Here is a 14,127-nt window from a genome sequence, read left to right on the forward strand (position 1 = left end):
ATCCTCTACCTTTTTCCCTCTGCATTTGTTTCTGGTATGTGTCAACATCTAGCATGTTATCTATGTTTACTATTATGTTTTAGTTTTGTTCGTCTTCTTTCACTGGAATACATACTGCAGGACAGAATTTTTGTCTATTTTGTTCTCTGCTGCTTCCCCAGTGCTTAAAACAATGCCCAGCACATAACATGCTCTCAGATAATTAATTGAAATCAGAAGTATGTATAACATAGCTCTTTAAAAAAAAAAAAAGATTTGTTTATGTGAAAGGCAGAGTTACAGAGAGGTAGAGTCATAGAGAGAGAGAGAGGTATTCCATCTGCTAGGGCACTCCCCAAATAGCCACAACGGATGGAGCTGAGCTGATCTGAAGCTAAGAGCCAGGATCTTCCTCTGGGTCTCCCATGTGGGTGCAAGGCCCCAAGGACTTGGGCCATCTTGTAATGCTTTCCCAGGCCATAGCAGAAAGCTGGATTGAAAGCAGAGCAGCCAGGACTCGAACCAGCGCCCAATGGGATGCTGCTGCTGCAGATGTTGGCTTTACCTGCTACACCACAGCGCAGGCACCTAAACATAGCTCTTTATATTGCAAGAAAAGAATATTTATTTTTCATTTGAATATATACTGTCAGTAAATTTCATATATTGTTAAGACAAATATTTTTGTCATGAAATATTTTATTTACATTATAATTATACATATTTATGAAGCATAGTGTGAAGATTTGAAACATTGTTCAACATGTCATTACCAAATCAGAGTAATTACTATGTATCAAAACACAGTTACATACAGTATCCTATTTAATCTTCATGTATAATCTATGAAATCGTTATTTCCCTATTTTATAAAAGAGGATACTGAAGCACAGAGAAATGATGTAATCTATCCTAGGTAGTGATACAAGAAGTTAGGAGAACTGGAATTCAGTCCCACATAGGCCACCTCATTCAGTATTCATTGTTGCTGCTTATATGCCATGATCTCCCCAGAATCAGGATAACGGGAATATTAGACATTTACAGCAGCATGATTTTTTTTCTCTCTGGAAACTTTTATGATCTTTACTTTGGTTTGCTGAAATTATATACCAATTTCGTATCTTCAAGGTTTCAGTTTTCATTCATTGTAATAAAGTTCAGTGAGATCTGTACTCTGGAAATTGTCTTCTATTAATTTTGAAATATTTATTCTCCTCCATATTTAAAAATTATTTTATGGTTTCTTTCCTATTCTTGTACTTGTACATTACTTTTTTTTTACAAGATCAATTCTTTGTCTATGAGTTGCCTATAGATAGAATTATGTGGACCCTGCAATTCTATATCTATATAGACAACCATCAATCAAATATACAGGTAGTATAAGATATTTTGAGGATCTGGAAGGACTTGTAAAACTTACCATTTATATATTCTCTTTAGCAAAAGAAAGTCTACCAAGAAAGAGGAAAAAAGGAATTCCAAGAAGTAAATGATCTGTTTGTAGAAGAGTAAACAGTTAAGAAAAGTCCCAAGAAGAACCGATTACTGAAAAGCCTGGAGAGAGATTTGGAGCAGAAGAATGGGAGTTCTAGAAAGGAGGGGGCTAGGAGTAAAAATCAAATATACAAGAAGAAAAGGATAAAACTATTAATAGGATAAAGAAATTTGACTAAAGAGAGGAATCATTTGCATTTGAGACTAGGAACATTTTCCATTAGTGAAACATTGGTCATCATGTTGGATACACAGAATCTGAGGCATAATCTAAACCCACTAGTTGGTATAATAACCCATATACAAAGTTGAAAAATGATTGAGGGTTGAAGGAAAGAGAAGTACCTCAATGAACCTTATCCTTAGCTGTCATTGCAGTAGGCATTTAAGAGGCTTCAAAAAGTTCGTGGAAAGTACGTATTATGAAATGACTATAAATGGACTTCAAAAGGTTTTTTTAACCAGAATAAATTTATATTTGAATTCCCTTTTCCATGAGCTATTTAAAATGCCCTTATAAGATGTTTGAAGAGTTTATTAACCTCAAACATAAGTGCTTAGTAGTAGTACTTTGACTTTCATGAATACACAAAGTTGGAGGAGAACAGGCAGATGACTCTGCATTGTAAGTCCTTCTTTCTGTTTCTTTTTTTTTTTTTTTTTGACAGGCAGAGTGGACAGTGAGAGAGAGACAGAGAGAAAGGTCTTCCTTTGCTGTTGGTTCACCCTCCAAAGGCCGCCGCGGTAGGCGCGCTGCGGCCTGCGCACCGCGCTGATCCGATGGCAGGAGCCAGGTGTTTATCCTGGTCTCCCATGGGGTGCAGGGCCCAAGCACTTGGGCCATCCTCCACTGCACTCCCGGACCACAGCAGAGAGCTGGCCTGGAAGAGGGGCAACCGGGACAGGATCGGTGCCCCGACCGGGACTAGAACCCGGTGTGCCAGAGCCGCGGCACCGGCCTCTTTCTGTTTCTTAAGAGTGTTTTTGTGCGTGTGCAGAGCTGCAAGCCATCAGGATGGAGACAATCTTCTGACAGAACAAGGAGTGCTTTTGTAGGTCTACAGTAGCTCTGTTTCAGATGTTGTGAAGAGTGGTCACTCTGTATGTAGAAAATAAACATTGTATAATGAAGACATTCAAATAGTCTATTGCTGTTAGTTCACTTCTCACTTCTGTCCAGCTGGGGTGTCTGTCATTTCTAAATAGAACTTCTCTGAGTTCTGATAAGAAGATTAACTCTGGTTCGACCTGTGGTTTAAGCCACAGCTTCCTCCATTTAATTTAATTTACCACCTTCTCCCATATACAACTTCTAGAAATGTGTTGGCATCTCCCTTCCTCTTTTGTGTGACTTATGACTCTATAGATTTATTTTCTGCTCTTTACATGGGCTCACACTATGTTATTTTAAATTTGAAACATTTCTGAGGTGTGGGCATTGATGCAGTGGTTAAGGACTTGCTGGTGTTCCAATGCAGGCTCCTCTGTCCATACCAGCTTCCTGTTACTGTGCGCTCTGGTGAGAAGCAGCTGGTGGTTCGAGAGGTTGTGTTTCTGACATCCTTGTGGGAGACCTGGATTTAGTTTCCAGAATCCAGCTTCAGCCTGGCCTGGTCTGGCCTTGGCTGTTGCAGGCATTTGAGGGGTGTACCAGTGAATGGAAAAATCTCACTCTGTCTCTGTCTCTCTGTCTCTCTCTGCCCTTCCCTCTCTATATCTCACTCTATCTCTGTCTTTCAACTAAATAAAATACTTAAAAAAAAATAGAGACATTTATGAGAAAACAGGGGTTGGGAACATCATCATATCATAAGACTTTAAAATGCAGAGCCTAATTATCAGGTTTGGTTTATAATTTAGCACAAACCTTTTGGGAAGCAATTTTGCAAAATATACACTAAAAGCCCCAACTCTTATCACAATGATTATAGTGAAAAAATCTTTTAATATGTTCTAATTTTACCCAATATATATATATATATATTTAATTTTACTTATTTATTTGAGAGGTAGAGTTCCAAACAGTGTGAGGGAGAGACAGAGAAAAAGGTCTTCCATTCCAAATGGCTGCAATGGGCAGAGCTGGGCCAATCCAAAGCCAGGAGCCAAGAGCTTCTCCTGGGTCTCCCATGTGGATGCAGGGGCCCAAACTTGGGTGATCTTCTACTGCTTTCCCAGGCCATAGAAGAGAGCTGGATTGGAAGAGGAGCAGCTGGGGCTTGTACCAGTGCCCATATGGGATACCAGTGCCTCAGACTAGGGCTTTAACCACGATGCCACAGCACTGGCGTCCTACCCAATAATTTGATCTTTTTGCCAACATATTCTACAAGAAATGACCTTGAACATGAAAATGGTTTGATTATTTTTTTCTGTAGAATTCTGTTAATTTGAAAGAATTTAGGAAGTTTAATGGTTAGGCAAATTAAATACCATTTCTATGGAATATTTATAGATACTGAAATGTTGCAATCATTATGTTCCTGAATCTGTATATAGGAAATACATAAAATTTATATACTTTAAATATAATTTTTAAAAAATTAAAAAGGTGCATAATACTTGAGGATCACAAGAAAATATGCTGTAATATTAAACTGGTAAATAACCACAAATTCCCAGTGGAAATTCAGTTATTTTAAATTTGCCTAGACAATGAAACCAAAATGTAATAGCAAAACAATGGGAGTGAACTACTCTTTAAAAAGAAAAATTCTATGTCATTATATATTTCAGAAATCCACACAATGTATTTTATGAACTTCCAAAGAGAAATAATAAACTTAGGAGATAGAAACAAGGACAACAAAAATCAGAACACACTATAAAAAGAACTGAAGGGAATGTGCTGTTTCGCATCCATTCATTCAACTACTACTTTCTACTGTCTTATTTCGTTTATCAGCATCACTAAAATTTTACTGCGATAATTTCTCCCCAGTTTATGCTACAGTGAATATTGCACTGAATTGAGGAAGTAGGGAAAATGAGTAAAAGTTTCAGAAAATGCAGCAACTGTAAGGTTGATTAAGTCCAGTCTTCTGCTTTTCACACGCTTTTAAAATGGTAGTGTAATATTGTTAAAAAGTACTAATGAAATGAAAGTCAATCTTAAAATGTATTAATTAAAAGAAACTTCACAATATCATTTTGTATTTTGGGGGAAACTTTATGCTTATGTGTTTATTCTTGATGCAATAATGCTAGACAGCTCAGATATATTCTTATAAGCAAGACATTTGTGTTAATATGAGAATTCTGGATTTCACCATGAAGAATAACCTTAGTAGTATAATCAAGAGTAAATCTATGGCATATTTCTTTTTTAGTGTGTATCTGAGTCTCCAAACATTTCATGTGAAGGCAAGTGTAGAGTACTTTTGTTTTTTGTTTTTTTTTTTTTTTTTTGTTTTTTTTTTTTTCTGCTAAAGCCATGGCTTTATCCATGTTAGTCTCTCTGTAAATACAGTAGGAAGCATTGTCATTTTTATTTCTCTGGATAAAAAAATTCTTGTGGATCTTCTAATTGTCTCCTGTATTTCTGAAGTATTCAGTAAGTGAAAAAGAATGATTTTAAAATCCTGTTATCTGTGTATTTGAAATACATGAAATTTGTTGCCTTAAATTTAAAAAGTGCTGTTGAAGCAAAAGGTCAGAATAAAGTTTTTAGTTATTCTTATTTTTTCTGATACATGGTGTGGAGTTTCAGAAGCCAAGTTTCATCACAATAATTTGTTTTTTGAGTTTGCATTTGATACTTAACATCTGTGAACTGTTAAGTTATTGTACAGATGTAATTTAGATTACTTTGGAATATTTCCTAGAGTATTTAATCAGGGTATAATCCAGCATGGTACAGTATCTAAAAGGTGTGTCTCTGTGTGTTAAAAGCATTATTTTTATAGACATAGTTATGTCTTATCCTCTTGTTTAGAAAAATGTGTGAAAGTCTCCTCCCCTCACTTTTGGATTATCTTAGCTCAGGGCAAATATAATGCCTAAAACTAGCTCAAAAGAGAACCTTACATGTAGATTACTATGTTGCTTTATGGTGTGTGGCTCATTTTTGTACATGCCTGCCATATGAACTGTGTGGTAGGAATTGTATTGAAAAGCATGAAAATGCCCTATTATAATTATTTTATTTAACATATATAAAGCATTTTCTTTTATTGTCAAATTTTTGATATGAATAATTATAATTAAAATCAGGAGGTAGTATTTTAATAAAAGTAAATATTTTAATGTTTTTATAATTTTAAAGCTGGAGGAAAGGTTAACCACATGTGTAACTAATTTTAAGAGATTAATTAAAAGGCTGTTTTACACAAGAAAAATATACTAAAATTTGCTATTGAATAGCATTTTCATAAATATTAAAAACAAAACAAAATAAATGAGACATCTCAGACTAACGTGAATAAACAGTATTTTAAGACCATATTTATAGTACCTATGCTATTTTTAGTTATTCACTAATTATCATCATTAGAGTACATTTGAAATGAGATGAAATGAATTATAAAAGTTATCTTTATTTAATAATATTTTGTTTGCTTATATTGACCCAGCAGCAATTTTGATTATATTTAAAATTTGGAACTTGCCCAGATATGGCAAATACTTTTCACTGACACATTCCATAATATTTAAAAATATAAAACAGTCAAAACAAGATTATGGTAACAATGTTCTAAAAAATATTTGGATAAATGAAGATAATATTCTTTTCTGCCCTTTTATTTAGCTTCACTCCACTTTGAAAACTTTGCAATAAAATTTTAGATTGTATTTTCTGTACAGTTTTAAAGGAAATTCATATTCATCCTAAATTTATTATTTTAATAGAAAAGGACCTACTTTTGATGATAATTATTTATTAAGAAATGTAAATTGAATATTTATGCAGTTGGCACAAAACAGCAAAAATGTCATACCAATCTTCTTGAACTATATGATTTCAGATCTTATTGTTGTCCTGTCGGCGACAGAGGCAAACCAAAAGAAATTACATTCCCTGTCCCGTCTAATCTGGATATTCAAGATTCAGTCTCACTGCTCATGGAATTCTGGGCCTCAGAATATTGCTCCTTGTAATGTTATCCTTACTATGTCCATGGTCTAACCATCAGGACTTCAAAGAGACCTCATAAAATAGAAGAGATGATGGCACCTTATGCAAAATATAGTCCTATGTTCCAAGCATTTAAATAGAAGCTGCATTCCAAAACCTTTGTATTTTGATATATGCTTATGCAGCGAATCACTTAGTTTAACATCTTAGTAAATGGAAATTATGTGATAGCAATTGTAAAATTTAATGCAGATGTTTCTCCCTATGTAACTGAATGCGTTCATAGTATATTTCTTCTTTTGGCCAACTAAACAGCACTTTTACTATCTTACTTTGTTTCTCATGTAGGATTTCTTCATCCTTAGGCAACATTTTTGAGTAATGGTTGACTGAGTCAGTATTTGTAAGGGCCTGGGGTTTTTCCTTGGGGTACTATTTATAGAGTCCAAAGATCAAAAAATAAAAAATAAAAAGAATTTTAAAGGAAAGCAAGAGAGGCAGGAAGAGTAACGTGAAATCACAGCACAAAAAAAGCAGAGGTGCTGAGGCTGTTTGAGAAGGCAGCTCATGGGGCTGCTGGCACCTCTCATTGCTCTGTAACTGCCAGTTGTTGATATTATTTTGACCACTGCCTTCATTATTATATCATTTTGATTTTCATCAAGATGAGAGCAGGTACATAGGTTTATTTTAAATGATTATGCATCATAATTTATCAGTGGATATGTTTCTAAAGAGTGGTTGTAAAATAGTTTTCCTAAGAAAACACTTCATTGAGGTGGTCACATATGAATAAACTCGGCCTCAGGTTTTTGGCATTAGTCACCTCTATGGGAAAGTGGTATTTTGTAATTATTTTTGTAAAAAAAAAGCTTAAGTTTAGTTTATTGCTAAGAAACTAGAGGAAATGTACAGCTTGACTTTTTCTCCACTCTACCTTTTGTTTATTTCATATAAATAACTTTTAATACTAAAAGATTTTTGAGAAGATATTGTCCAAGTCTTTTGAGATATTGAAGTTTATGTACATAAATATTGCACATAAATTATAACATTCTTCTTAGCAACTAGCCACCTGGAACACATTCACTGACAGATATTATAAATGAAGCTTCAGAGTGAATCATATAAAATATGACAGATACATGGTACAAGGAAACTCAGAATCATCAAGTTAGAAGTGTTGAGGGAAAAAAGCACTCTGGTTGCCCAGAAACATGCTGGTTTGGATAGGTCCTAGTCCAAGCATTCATATATTGTGCTTGATGTATGCAAAACTAATTTTTACAAGAAATGTACAAGGATAAATAAGAAAATAAGGACTGTTGTTTTTCAATAAAAGATATTACAAACAAATTATTTCCAAGTAGCACAGAGAATTTATATTTTCTCTCTTCTTCAAATAGGTTATGTGGGTGTGCAATTTATGTCGAAAGCAACAAGAGATCTTAACCAAATCCGGTGCATGGTTCTTTGGAAGTGGCCCACAGCAGCCAAGTCAGGATGGAACCCTGAGTGATACGGCTACAGGTGCTGGCTCTGAGGTCCCAAGAGAAAAGAAAGCCCGACTCCAAGAACGCTCACGGTCTCAGACTCCCCTGAGCACCGCAGCTGCCTCCGCCCAGGATGCTGTTCCTTCAGGTGCACCACCAGATAGAAGCAAAGGGACTGAACCCGCACAGCAAGCCACGGGGCCCGAGCAGAAGCAGGCTTCATCCAGGTCTAGAAGTGAACCACCGAGAGAGAGGTAAAGTTCATTCACCCTGTAAGCAAAAGATCGTACTTCTAGATAAAACACATTTTCAAGAGTTTCAACTTCCATTAGGAAGATTATTTGGAATTATTACTTCCCAGACCCTACATGAAAGGCAACAAGAGGCCTGGTGTACTTTGTCTGTCACTCTAGGATGCATCATTCCTTAGGAAAACTTTGTTGAAAAGCTTTTCCTTCATGCCACACACAGATGCTTACATAAGCTAAGGCACCTGATAGTTACTGACTTCCAATCTTGAAGTCAGAGAAGCTTAGGTCACTTTCCATTTATAGAATTAGTCCTTTCATTAAAAGTGTTGGAAAGTTTTGCTTACATCGGATAAGCCTTCTTTGAGGACATGTATTGTATGCTGAGCTCTGAAAATTGACTAATTATTAATCAGGGGAAAGGACTGGATAGTGCTCCAGGTATCTTCACAGGCATGTGGCCCGACAGAACAACTCCAGTGGCATGAACTAAAGACTAGCCATTCCTACAGTGCAAGAAGTAGAGGGATATTGGAGGAGAGAGATGACTGGTGAAGGGACAGGTTAACCTTGATTTTATCCTAGGCATAATGGAAAGCCAATGAAGATTTTAAAAAGATTTGAACAGATAATTTACTTCAGTTGATCAATTTAAAAATGTATTTGTGGCCAAACATGATGCTACACACCAGGACATATGAAGGTCTTCAAAATTTTCATGGAAATGCGCAGCATGAAAAAAATCTAAGCATGAATTTCAAAGACTTTGGCATCAAAATAAACTTGTATTTTAATTATATTTCTCCTTGAATCTTTGAAGAGAATATAGTTCTTGCTTTCATCATTTTGGGGAACTGACTGCTGTTTGGACCTGAACTAGGATTGATTGCTTTGGTCTGTGAAGCTCTCATTTGTCCCATTGGGTGGAACAAGTAAGGCTTTTGATTCCATTTACAAATAAAGCCCATACTGATTAAGTACTGTCTAGTCAAGAGATCTGGATTCTAACCTTAGCTCTGCCACAACAGGCAGTAACAACTCACCTTATAGGGTTGTAGCAGGTATTAAATAGAGCATCTGGCACATGATAGGCATTCATTGCATACAGCTGTTAGTCAAGCTAGCTGCTGATGTATAGAGATGCTCCTCAACCTAAGATGTCATTCTGACCCAATACACTGTGGAAACCTGAAAATACTGTAAATTGAAAATGCATTTAACACACCTAACCAACTGAACATCATAGCTTAGCAAAACAGTTTACTGTAAAGTTGTGATTGTATATTCTGATTATGTAGTAGAATGGGAGCTGCAGCTGGCTGCCACTGTCTAGCATTCTAAGAGATTCTCCTACCACACATCACTAGGCCTGGAAAAGCTCAAAACACAAAATTCAGATTACAAATCTACTGAACACTTATCGTTTTTGTAGCATCATAAAGTAAAAAAAGAAAAGTAATTCAAACCATCATTAAGTTGGGCACCATCTGTATTTACTGCAGGTAAACACTGTGCCAGGAACCAGAAGGTGTAAAGATCATTAGGACTTGATCCTTCCTCTCACAGACCCTATGGAAGAGCTCACACGATATCCTATTGAACACAGACACTTAGGCAAATAGCCAGGATGCTAATCTGTTCAAGGCCAGAAAATAGTATATAAGTAGTACTTTGGGAGCCCCATGATAAAAGACTTCTAAATCTTTCTATGATATACAGAGGGAGTAGAGAGAGTACAGGAGGACAAAGCAGGAGAACGAGTGTACCTAAAATATTTGGAGAGAAAATAGAAAGGACACCAGAGATACCTCAGTGAAGGTAGAATTAATAGGATCTGTGACAAACTGTCGTGGGTGAGGAAGAGCCAGAAATACCAAAGGTGCAGTTTGACATTGGTTAGAAGATGGTATCTTTAAATAAGACAGAGGATTTGGAAATTTAAAGTTTCTAAAGGAAAGAGTTCTCTTTTGACATATGGTAACAGCTACAAATATTCAAAGATGATCTGAATATAGACTTTTTGCTTTGACTTTCATAGATGAAATCTGAAGGAGATTGATGGGGATGAATACCTTTACTGATGATATAACTACCTAAGACAGTAATGAGGAAGTGGCAGTGTGGCAGCAGGAGCAAAGAGAGATGGGACTAGGCTACCTCAAAGAGAAGCCAGATGGAAGGAATGATAGTTTGAAATTATTGAATAGTGCTTGATCATAGTTTATATTTAGGACCACCTAACGGTAGAGGTAAGCGAAAGTGTGGAGCAAGAACTAGAGACTAGAGAACTCTCTCCATTCACAGAGTACTCTACTCTTTCCTAAAACGTCTTCACAGGTGATGTCTCCTTTTCAGTCCTCCCATGAACTCTTCAAGGTAAGCATTATTTATCAGCATCTTAGGAAAAGTAAATGGATTCAATAAAAACTTCAAATGAGTGCAACTGTGCCATAATTATCTACTGAAGGTTTGTAATAGTCATTACACTCTTATGCAAGTGATAGTTGATAATGATTTAGTGTGTATTCATATTAGACCCCTTACAGCACAATTACAAAACCACTCTTGCAGTTCCACCTTCAGATCCAAATCCCTTTCATATCAAAGGATCAAAGTAATCGAAATGCCTCAGACTCAGCCCCTTGTTTTTTCTTCCTGTGCCATTTCTCTCTACCATCACAAGCTTCTCTTCAAACTCAACCCATTATGTATCTTAGCAGTGCCTTCTTTGGTAATCCACAATATTAATGGACCTTTTTCCCATGTTATATTTTTGTTGTTATTGTTCATGTCTGTTTTTAGACTTCCATTCCAATGATCTTACCTCTATGGTGTACTTTCTTAGGTCCTTAGAATGTCCAAATGAGTCTGGGTTGTCTCCATTTTAATTGCACATTGGATCTATAGGGTGAGACTGCTTAGCCAAGGCACCTCCTTCTTGTAACTTATGGTGTGACTGCTGGAAATTTCTAAAACTAGGTGCCAGAGAAGGACAAAAAGGGATAACTAAATGATACATCTACGGATGTTCAAGTGTTGTCAAACACATCCCCTTCTCTTTTATCTCTGCTAGTGCTTTCAACAGCTTGTAGGGAAAAGTTGAACTCAAAACACTTCTTTTGGTTGGTATCCCGAAATCATGGAGAGGAACAGGAAAAGTGGGTGGCAGGGAAGGAGTAACAATTTCAGTATTTCTATCATTTTTTTCATGAGCAAGGTAAAATGAAAGCTATGGTTAGCCATTTCTTTTTTTCCTAAAAAACTCCCTAAAAGTGTTTGGATACATACATAGAATGCAGTTGAAATTACTTTCATTCTACTGCTGAAGAAGTGCTGTGAGATTTGATTTCTGAAACGGACACACTTGCATCACACTCATTTAAAAAAATCTTACAAGAGATTGTCAATATGTATTAGCCACATTTATATCAAGTATATATTTAGTTTTGACTAAATAATTGAGAGACACTCTCTCTCATTACCTGGTTCACTCCCCAAATACACGTAATGGGCTGGGACTGGATCAGGCCGGAGTTAGGCACTGGGAACACAACCCAGCTCTTCCATGTTGGGGTCGGGAACTCAAGCACTTCAGTACTTAGCAGGAAGCTGGAATCAGGGTCAGAGCTAAATTGGATGGAAGTGTCCCAAGTGCCAAATCCCCAGCTCTATGTTATCTTCTGCTCGTATATTACTTATATTTTCATCTGTAACGCTTTAAGTCATAAGCAGAGATTAGAATAAAACGTGTTTATTTATTGAATTTTTGATGGCTTTTACTGGTCTGATTAGAGAGAGAACTTAAAATAGGAAAACAAGTTTTGAAGGCCCCGAATATATATCGCCAGGCAAAAGCGCCATTTTCAACAGCTAATCAGATATGCAGGTTTAATGTGGTTCTTTGTCATCTCGATGTTTAATGAGACATGGAATTCTAATCATTTGAAGACTGGATATACAAAGAAAGGAGTTTCTGAGGTCTCTGGCCTTTCCCTGAAGTTTTATCAGCCGCTCTCCTTACGTTCCCTTGTCTACCACAGGAAGAAGGCTCCAGGGCTCTCCGAACAAAACGGCAAAGGGGTCCTGAAGAGCGAACGGAAACGTGTGCCAAAGACCCCTGCGCAGCCCGGGGAGGTGGCCGCGGAGGAGCGGGAGCGGAAAGAGAGGCGGGAAAGCCGAAGGCTGGAGAAAGGGCGGTCACAGGACTACCCCGACATGCCGGATAAACGAGAGGAGGCCAAGGCCAAGGCGGAGGAGGAGAAGCAAAGGAAAGAGGAGGAATACCAGACCAGGTATCGCAGCGACCCGAACCTGGCGCGCTACCCGGTGAAACCGCCGCCCGACGAGCAGCAGATGCGCATGCACGCCCGGGTGTCCCGCGCGAGGCACGAGCGGCGCCACAGCGACGTGGCGCTGCCGCGCACCGAGGCGGGCGCCGCGCCGCCCGAGAGCAAGGCCGGCAAGCGCGCGCCGGCGGGCACCAGGGCCTCGCCGCCGGACTCGCCGCGCGCCTACGCGGCCGAGAGGACTGCGGAGACCAGGGCGCCGGGCGCCAAGGCGCTTACGAACCATACCCCGCCGGCGCCCAGGCATGGGCCGGGCCCCGCAGAAGCCGCGGAGCTCAAAGCCCAGGAGCCCCTCAGGAAGCAGAGCCGCCTGGACCCCAGCTCGGCCGTCCTCCTCCGCAAGGCCAAGCGCGAGAAGGTGGAGACCATGCTGCGGAACGACTCCTTGAGCTCCGACCAGTCTGAGTCCGTGCGGCCGTCTCCGCCCAAGCCACACCGATCCAAGCGGGGTGGCAAGAAGCGGCAGATGTCCGTGAGCAGCTCTGAGGAGGAGGGCGTGTCGACCCCCGAGTACACCAGCTGCGAGGACGTGGAGCTGGAGAGCGAGAGCGTCAGCGAGAAAGGTGAGGGGCGGCGCCCGCGTGCGCCGGGGCGGGAGGTGCGCGCGCGCGCGGAGTTGGCGGTGCGGCTGCGGTGCCGCGACGCAGGCGGTCGCTGGACGCAGAGGAAGGTGTCAGTGTTTGCTTGTGTACCTCGATGGGGGATTTATAAACCTGTTACAAGCTCCTGAGTGAGTGAGAAGAGTTCTCAATGGTTCTGGATGCTGGCATTCGGGGAAATTCAGCGTTGCAATCTTAGGTTTTTCAGTTACTACTTTGGAATGGATGTACTTGGGAAAAAATAACTTCTTTTCTAGAGAACAAAAGTTGTCTCTTCCAAAAGGAAACACGTGTATTTTCCAAAACTTCAATGGAGTAATAGTTTAGACACAGAGGTATCATCTTTTCAAATTTCAGATTAATCTTCCCAATTTGTGACGAAATTACTAAACAGGTAACACGTCATGCGAGGTGCTGTTTCTTGTGTTTGGGGTAGTAACTGGCTATGAAATTCACATTCCAAAAGATTTTGGAACATTGCTTGATGAACTGATTTTTTTTTTTCCTCTCTGTCTAAATCTGTACCATACAACACTACGGCAATATGTAGCCATTTAAATTATGTAAATACATTTTAAAACTTAGTTCATTATTTGAATACATTTTAAAACTTGGTTCATCAACTTATGGGAGTCACATCTCCAATGCTCAAGAGCAATCATTATATAAAATTCCATTGGAGAGGCTGCTCTAGAAAATACTTCAATTAATATTAAAATTAAGTGCTTGCTGAGAAGAGACACTTCATGTTGCCGCAGTTCACTTGGGTTTACACTGGCTACAGTCCCAAATTTGATGGTGGTGGTTGCCATCTTTGTGGTAGTGTTATGGTGTCTGGGTGCTTCTAATTTTGTACAAGGGGTCTTTAAGAAGACATGGAAAAGTGTA

At 38.6% G+C, this 14,127-nt stretch overlaps 1 protein-coding gene across 6 annotated transcripts in view; it reads left to right on the top strand.

The window, feature by feature from the left end:
* RIMS1 (regulating synaptic membrane exocytosis 1) overlaps positions 1-14,127 on the top strand; it is a 534,165-nt gene that overhangs the window by 274,463 nt on the left and 245,575 nt on the right. For 5 of the 6 annotated variants that reach the window (XM_062186350.1, XM_062186351.1, XM_062186353.1 and 2 more), the window contains exon 1: positions 13,033-13,203. In XM_062186350.1, coding sequence (XP_062042334.1) covers positions 13,107-13,203 — 97 coding nt within the window. In that variant the 5' untranslated portion in view covers positions 13,033-13,106. Of the gene's footprint in view, positions 1-7,959; positions 8,301-12,334; positions 13,204-14,127 lie in introns of those variants that run through there. The other variant, XM_062186349.1, reaches the window with a different exon arrangement.

The sequence above is a fragment of the Lepus europaeus genome, chromosome 3 (genome assembly GCF_033115175.1).
Source record: "Lepus europaeus isolate LE1 chromosome 3, mLepTim1.pri, whole genome shotgun sequence".
In the NCBI taxonomy this organism is placed as follows: domain Eukaryota; kingdom Metazoa; phylum Chordata; class Mammalia; order Lagomorpha; family Leporidae; genus Lepus; species Lepus europaeus.